Genomic DNA, 8,514 nt, shown 5'->3' with positions numbered 1-8,514 from the left:
TGCAAGCTCTTCAAGACTCTCTTCCTTTCGGGATTATTACGATCCAAACAGACAACATGTCAGTTGTGTGGTACATCAACAAGCAGGGCGGGACCAGGTCCTACCCCTTGTGTCGAGAATCCCTCAGAGTATGGCAGTGGGCGATTTCCTCCCAACGTTTTCTGACAGCAACGCACATCCCTGGGAAATCCAACGTAATAGCGGGCAGGCTCAGCAGGGCTATCCTCATGCCTCACGAGTGGTCTCTGAATCAGGAAATTGCGGACCTTATTTTCCGCAAATGGGGCCAGCCTTGCTGCGATCTATTTGCTACCCCCCTCAACAAGAAATGCAGCAGCTACTTCTCCCTGCTTCCTCCTCCAGGTCAAACTCCCAGAGATGCTCTATTCCACGATTGGCCTCAGGGACTCCTTTATGCATTTCCATCTTTTCCCCTAATTCCAAGACTCATACAGAAAGCAAAATCGTTGGGCTGTAAAATGATCCTCATTGCCCCCTATTGGCCTCGACATATATGGTTTCCGTTCCTGCACCTTCACCTTCTAGACCAGCCTTGGATTCTGGACCCAGTGCCAGATCTGTTGATTCATTAGTCAGACGGGTTACACCAATCCCTTCAGACTCTCAAGCTCACAGCTTGGTTTCTCCACTTCCTACCTTAGCTAGGCTTCCAAGTACCTCATCAGCAGTTTGCAATATTATTCTGTCCTCCCATAAGTCAACTACGAGAAAGACTTATGCTAGCAAATGGAAAAGATTTTCTTACTGGGCAGAATCTAGAAACTTAGACCCCTTTTCAGCCCCAGTCCATCAAATTCTAGAACTTCTAGCAGAGCTTTTCCAGTCGGGTGTGGCTGCTGCTACTATCAGGGTACAACTGGCTGCCATATCTAATTTTCATATTGGAATTCTTAATTCTAGCATAGTGTCTCATAAGCTCTGCAAAGCCTTCATGAGAGGAACATCTCTTCTTAGACCCCCAGTGAGGGATCCACCTCCTCCTTGGGATCTCAATTTAGTTTTGACTTCTTTGATTCTGCCTCCATTTGAACCAGCAGCTTCATGTCCCTTGAAATTTCTTTCTTGGAAAACACTTTTTCTGGTTGCTATTACCTCAGCTAGACATGTTTCAGAACACCAAGCACACTGTGTTCATCCTCCATATATGGTGTTTCACAAAGATAGAGTTTCTCTGAGAATCATCCCATCCTTCATACCAAAAGTCTGTTCAGAAAACAATTTAAATCAATCCATAGGCAGAATACGGTCTTCACCAACTGGATGTGCACAGACAATTATGTTTTTATCTCCATAGGACCAAAGAGCTAAGAAAGTCAGACCAATTAATTCTCTCCTATGTTCATAATAAGCAAGGCCTTCTAGTTTCTAAGGTGACCTTATCCAAATGGTTATCTGACACCATTGCCTTTATTTATCAGTTAAGGCATAAACATCTACCAGCAAAACCGAAAGGTCATTCTACTAGAGCATTAGCCATGTCTGTAGCCTTTCAGTCCAAATTGCCCATAGACTCAATTTGTGCAGCTGCCACTTGGGCAAACCCTCATACCTTTATCTCTCATTACAAAGTGGATGTGGTTTCCCGGAGCATGGCTTCCTTTGGTTCCACTGTTCTGAAGAGTCTGTTCCAATGAGCCACCCGGGTTCTTTAGGTGCTAGGGACGCTGTCCCAAACAGCAAGAGCAAAGGCGAGATGGGACAGCTTAACATAAAGAAGTTATGTACCTACCATAACGTTCCATGTTAGTTGTCCTTCATCTCACCTTCCTTCTTGTGTCCCACCCTCCTTCCCCTTTCCTGGAGGACTGAGAGGAGTTCACTATGGTTTCACTGGCTGATTTCCTTTTTCTTGGTTCACATGCCAGGTAATTTTATGACAGTTTACTCTGATCTGTTATTTTGGTAATTCAGTTTTAGGTTACTATTACTTTATATGTCTAGTGTGCGCTATCACAAACAAGATCTGGGTAGCTGACGCTGGGCATTCTGGGATAAGGGATAGCCTCGAGCCAGTAAATAGCTCTTGAGCTATAGAAGTAGACCAAGTCGGAGCCGAGGATCAGCTCCGAACCTAAACAGCAAGAAGGAAGGCGAGATGAAGTACAACTAACATGGAACATTATGGCAGGTACATAACTTCTTTTTCATTTAGTTATTGCTCCTTGCTAATTGCTTTTCAGTGATGGAGTACGCATACTTGTTATAAGAGGACTGCATGTGCAGAAAGATTATTTTGGAGCTGAATGAATGCTGCTGAAGGACTTTTGGCAGCTTCAGACTGATTTGTGCCAACATATTTTATCTGTTAACCCATACTTGCACCATTGAGTATTGGTATAACAGCTGCAGTTCTGCAGTGTGAGCATGCCGGCTATAGACTCAAAGCAGAAATTGCCATTTCGCAGCTGCTGGCTGGTGAAGAGTTTGCACAAGAGCTTTACTTCCACCAGTGATTCAATTATTAGATGTGCAACTGGAATTGTGAAGTGTCTTCAGTTGCATGAATGAAACTTCATGCAGCTGGTATTTGTCCATCAGGAACGGTTTGGTGATATATGAATAGCCTTTGTGCAGGTGTTGCTTTGTGCTATTGGATATTGGTTTCTCTGCCGAATCTTTGAGATTGTCATTTTTGGTGAATGAATTTTGCAATGTACCTCCTACTTACCTGGATTGTTTGCTGGAGCATAGTGGAGCGGTGCCATGGTTCTTTTCTTCTTCCAGGAGGAAGTTGAGGAAGCGCAGAAGGCGAGGCTGTCAAGGAGGTTGGCTGGCTAAGCTGAAGGCTTTGGTGACTCCTTTTTCTGGTAGTTCGAGAATGGAAAGACGGATGTTTACTCGGCCCTCGGTGGATTGGAGGATGTTAGATTCTGTGGGCTCATGGAGTATTCCTGTTGTTGACTTTTCTATGGGGGATCATGTTTCCCTTCCACGTTATCAACGGTGTTGTCGGAGAGGGGCTGTTTTAAAGAATTTGCGACCAGTGCCTAAAGCTTTGAATGTTGTGGAAGCGCTAAATTTAAAGTGGGGTTTGGTTAATGCCAGGTCAGTGGTTAACAAAACATTTATTTTGAAAGAATTTTTTATGACACATACTTTGGATGTGTTTTGTTTAACTGAGTCCTGGTTAACATCTGATGAATGGAGTGCAGTAAATGAGTTGGTACCAGCTGACTGTGTATTTGTTAATGTACCAAGAGTATTTCGGCGTGGTGGTGGATTGGCAGTAGTTTGTAAAGCTAATTTACAAATTAAACAACTTTACCCCACTTCTATTTTCAGCACTTTTGAGCTGTGTTCATTTGAACTTGGACATTCAAGTCCGCTTTTCTGTGCAGTGATCTACAGACCCCCGAGATATGATAAGAATTTTATTCAAGAATTTTCTGAGTTTCTAGCTGAATATGTCTTGAGATATGATCAGATTATGTTACTTGGGGATTTTAATATTCATGTTTGCTGTCCGGGAAAGCCACTTGTTTCGGAGTTTAATGATCTGGTGAATTCTTTTGGTTTAAATCAGTCCGTTAGTGGGGCCACTCAGGAAAGTGGTCATACATTGGATCTTGTGCTATCATTTGGGTTCAATGTGACAAACTTGATTATTCAAGATGCTGTGTTTTCGGATCATAAGCCTATTTTATTTGATGTTATATTGCCTACAAATGTTGTTAAATCTGTTGCACCAGTAAGGCTTTGTCGTTCTTTTAGTCAAGATACCCCAGCGAAGTTTTCATCTTTATTTAGTGAGGCGTTGACTTGTTTCCCAGAATATTCTTCATCTGATGGTCTGTTAAATTATTTTAATAAGACTTGTAAAGATATTCTGGATATTGTTGCACCATTACGCATGAAGAAGAAAAGTTCAGTAGTAAATTGGTGGTCAACGGACATTACTAGAGCTGCAAGAAGGGAATGTAGGAGATGTGAAAGGCAGTGGAAAAAGAACAAACTTCATGTGTTCTTAATTGCCTTTCGGGAAAGTTGGAAGGCTTATCAGGATGTTGTATTATTTGCAAAGAGGACATATTATTCTAATCTTGTTAATGTAAATTCTCATAACCTGCGGGTTTTGTATGATGTAATTGATTCTGTTCTTAATGCACAAGATTATTTTCCAGTTCAGGCATCAACTATAGTGTGTAATGAGTTTTTAAAATTTTTTCTGGACAAGGTTTTGAGGTTGAGATTGGCTGTATCTGTATGTTCTCTGCCGGATACTTTTTTGTCCGTTTCGGAGAAATTGTGTGTTTTTCAGCCAATAACTTTGGTTGATTTAACTAAATTGATGTCTGAAGTTAAGCCTAGTGGTTCTCCTGAGGATGTTTTACCTCCTAGAGTTTTGAAGGATGTGTTTTCAACAGTAGCTCCAGTTTTGTTGGAAATAATTAATACCAGTTTGGTTTCTGGGGTTGTGCCTACTGATTTTAAAAGAGCAATCATTCATCCACTATTAAAGAAACCTGGGCTTGATGCATCTGTACCGTCTAATTATAGGCCAATCTCTAAGCTTCCTTTTTTAAGTAAAGTGATGGAGAGATGTGTCTATGGCCAGTTGGTAGATTTTCTAAATGAATATAATTTTTTGGAAAACTTTCAATCTGGTTTTAAACCTATGCATAGTACTGAGACAGCTTTGTTAAAGGTTTTAAATGATGTTTTTCTTATCACTGATAGTGGAAAATTTGTATTGCTTGTTTTGTTGGATTTAACAGCTGCCTTTGATACAGTGGACCATGAAATATTGTTGCATCGTCTTGAGCATTATGTGGGAATTACTGGTTTGGCTTTAAATTGGTTCTGATCTTACCTTCTAAACAGAATGGTGTGTGTTCAGATGGGTGGATTTACATCTGACTTTGCCCATCTTCCTTGGGGTGTTCCGCAGGGTTCAGTATTGGGACCTTTATTGTTTTCTGTGTATATTCTGCCTTTGGGTGATATACTACGTAAACATGGTATTGATTTTCATTTATATGCTGATGATTGTCAATTATATTTACCTTTGGATGAGGCCGATGGTCGTTCAATTTCAAAGGTGTTAGATTGTTTGTGTGAGGTTAAGGTATGGATGGTAGAAAACTTTTTGAGTTTGAATGAAGGGAAGACAGAAGTAGTACTTTTTAGTCCTAGTCGCCATGCTGATTTTTCTATGGTGGACTGTGGTGAATTAACCTCTTATTTGAAGGATTCTGTTGTAAATTTGGGAGTGAAGATGGATAAAGATCTTTGTTTTAGGGGACATATAAATGGGGTGGTGTCATCTTCTTTTTATCAGTTAAGGCGCTTGGCTAAGGTAAAACCATTTTTGTCTAAAGGTGATCTTGAAGTTGTTGTACATGCATTTATAACCTCACGGCTCGATTATTGTAACTCTATTTTATTTGGAGTGAGCCAAGGTGCTTTAGCCCGTTTGCAGCTTGTCCAAAATGCTGCTGGGAAATTCTTGGAGGGCAAACGAAAGTTTGATCATGTAATGCCTGTATTGGCGGCATTACATTGGTTACCTGTTTTTTTCAGGATTCGTTTTAAAATTTTGTTATTGGCCTTTAAAGCTCTAAATGGTTTGGCGCCAGCATATTTGGCAGATACACTTCCATGCTTATGTTCCCAATCGGGCACTTCGGTCAGAAGATCTGTCTTTACTTGTGGTTCCCCGGGCACGACTAAAGATGAGGGGTGATAGAGCTTTTTCAGTTGCAGCTCCAAAACTTTGGAATGAGCTTCCGTTATATATTCGATAGTCTTCTTCTGTGACAATTTTTAAGCAAAATCTTAAAACTTATTTTTATGAATTGGCCTTTAATGAGGTGAAATGATTGGCAATGTTGTTTTTCTGTTTTATGTTATTTGTTTTTATTTTTTAGTTAATTCTAATTTTATATGTTATTTATTGTTTTTTGATTATTGTTTTTGTGAAGCACTTTGGTGGCATTTTATGTCTGTAAGGTGCTATATAAATAAATTTTGACTTGACTTGACTTGACTAAATTGAAGTTGAGGCCCAATGCACAAAACCATAAGTATAAGAAAGAACCATTTATTTCTGCCTCTGTTGCAGACTATTTACAATCAAATTAAAAGGAGTGATAGTATTTATTTATTTTTAGGGGTGCAGGAGATTAAGTGCATCTTGGTAAGTTCACCAGTATTAATTCAACGATAGTTGTATGAGTTTATCCATTACACTGCACACCCACTTTAGAGGCTGCAAGGAGTGCTAACCTATAGATATGTTGTGGAATGATGGTGGCCAGATATTTGTTTGCCCTCTGGTTCGCGGTATGGGAATAGAGATGAAGCCTTGACTGCAACCCCAGTGAACCATGTTATTTTAGTGGTCTGGATGCTGGAGAAACTGTTGACTGGGGGAAAGAGGAGTGATGCGGTAATGCCTATTGTCCTTTTTCAGGGTGGGCTGAGTGGGACATGTTGGGTGGCATACCCTGGTCATGAACTTCAGTGGTGAGACTGGAGCCATAACAAGAAACAGCTGCCGATTGTTTGGTGAAAGGACAAAAGAGGGGCACATCACTGTGTAGGTGTGTGGGTGGCTCCTTTGTGGTGTCATTGTATACTGACTTATGTGACATTACATAGCACATCAGGGCACTAGTAGGGCTTACGTAAAACCCCAGCTAAATGCAGTTTGATAGTTCCTTTCTGTGGTTATAGGGTTACTCAGAGCCCAATGGCTAAGAATTCTTCCAATCTGAAGAGAGATAAGTAAGATTCAGATAAAGGGACATGTTTAGAGTATGGGAGTATACCCTCCAAATTGTACAGTAGCCCCAAAAAGGATAGAGCAATTGGGGTATAAGAGATTTGAAGTTACTGATAGCTGGTAAAAAATAAAAAAACTCTATATGGGTACCTTATTCTGAGCACAAGACAGTGTGTGGCCAGTAAACTACAGTCTGTGGCCAAGAATGTCTTGCTGCACATGGATGCAATGTTGTATGACTCACAAACTGAGAAACAGGTTATGTCACCATAAGCAGGTACACATGCAAGAAATTGATTATTGTATCGAGTTGCAGGTTTCATGCCATTGCAGTGTGCCGCATATGGCATACCATGTCATTGCAAGGCCCGACTGTGTAGTGGTCAACATCCCAGCATTTCATGGTCCCAGAGAACAACCCAGTAGTAGCTGTAAACTTGGGGAGGGGGTGTACAGAGAAGCAATGAAGAGAAGGCAGATAATAGAACCAATCAGCAGTCGGACACGGTATAAATATCATGTGATCACATGAACCATTACACGGTCAATCAGTAGTGAAATGTGACACTTGCTAGAGTAGCCCACATAGACAACAGATAGTGGGTGGAGCCTGACTGCAGTTATGTCAGCACCAACAGCCATCTATCAGATTATCTTGCATAGCCTCTGCTTTGGGTACTGGCCAGTTGTGGGTGGCGCATCTGCCCCTGGTACATTAATATCCCTTATGAACAGCTGAACACACTCACTACCATTTCCTCCTTCTAGGTAGTTTTGCAGTGGCAGGTAGCTAGGTATAATGTGTCTATGACAGTTCAGTTGGAGAAAGGTGGGATATGCTGTACACTGACGGTACATCTTGTACCACGAGTGGAGCCAGAATGCAAAGTATTTCTAGTTCTGTATGTATTAAAACAACAGTAGTATTGTAGGTGGTCTTTTACATATCAGTGAAGGATAGTCACGAATCAGTGTCCTTTGTTCCACAGAGGTGTGCTCCTGACACTTTTAAAGGCCACATGTCAGCATGCAGTACCACCAGACAAGAAACTGCTTCAGTGAGTAACCCCCTCCTGATTGTACAGGATGTGATGAGGGATGTGGTAGATCTCCACTTCTTTAAAGCCAGTATGTTGTTTGCAGAGCACGAACAAAGGCAGTGGCACCTGTCTCCACTGATACATACATCTGAATATGTAATTCAAGAGAGCATCACACAGGCCACAGTGAATTGCTTTAGATTAATGCAGCATATTTACTTCCTGTTGCTGCCCATATTTGACAGTAGCCATTACCTCATTGTGACCTTATAAAGAACCATGGATCTTTTGTCATGGAGCCATTTGTCATTGTCAGACAACTGTACGTGATCCATGCTTGTAGTACACAGCATTGCACACTATACCCTGCTGCCATAAACACTTAACTGCTGTCATAAGATGGATGCATACTGTCCCATGTTTACATTGTTTCATTGGTGGGTAGCTCATCTGGAACTGATTCTAAGTTCATATGCAGTTATAAACTATGAGGTGGCTATGTGTAGTATGTGGCTTACTATTTCCATGGAACTGGGCACAAGGGGTGTTTCTTGTATTTCTCACAGTCTGTCTAGCTCCATGTCCAGCATTGAGGTCTTGTAGACATTTGTGTGTGAGATGTGCCCCTTGCTGTGGGGGTATGCAGTCTGGCTGCTCTTATGTCTCTACATCTGGAAAGATGTCGGCTGCCTTTAAGACTCTTAGTGCTGATGTGTACCACTACAGTCA

At 41.2% G+C, this 8,514-nt stretch overlaps 1 protein-coding gene across 1 annotated transcript; it reads left to right on the top strand.

Moving 5' to 3' along the window:
* Positions 1–2,839: 2,839 nt before the first annotated feature.
* Positions 2,840–5,840, top strand: LOC122807967. The gene is given in 2 exon segments (XM_044078996.1): positions 2,840–5,620; positions 5,622–5,840. Coding segments are annotated over 2 exon segments (3,000 nt in total).
* Positions 5,841–8,514: the final 2,674 nt, after the last annotated feature.

This window comes from Protopterus annectens, chromosome 8.part0 (genome assembly GCF_019279795.1).
Source record: "Protopterus annectens isolate FY-2018-M chromosome 8.part0, PAN1.0, whole genome shotgun sequence".
Classification (NCBI taxonomy): Eukaryota; Metazoa; Chordata; order Ceratodontiformes; family Protopteridae; genus Protopterus; species Protopterus annectens.
Note: the sequence above shows the minus strand (reverse complement) of the source record. Positions and strands in the feature narration are given on the sequence as shown.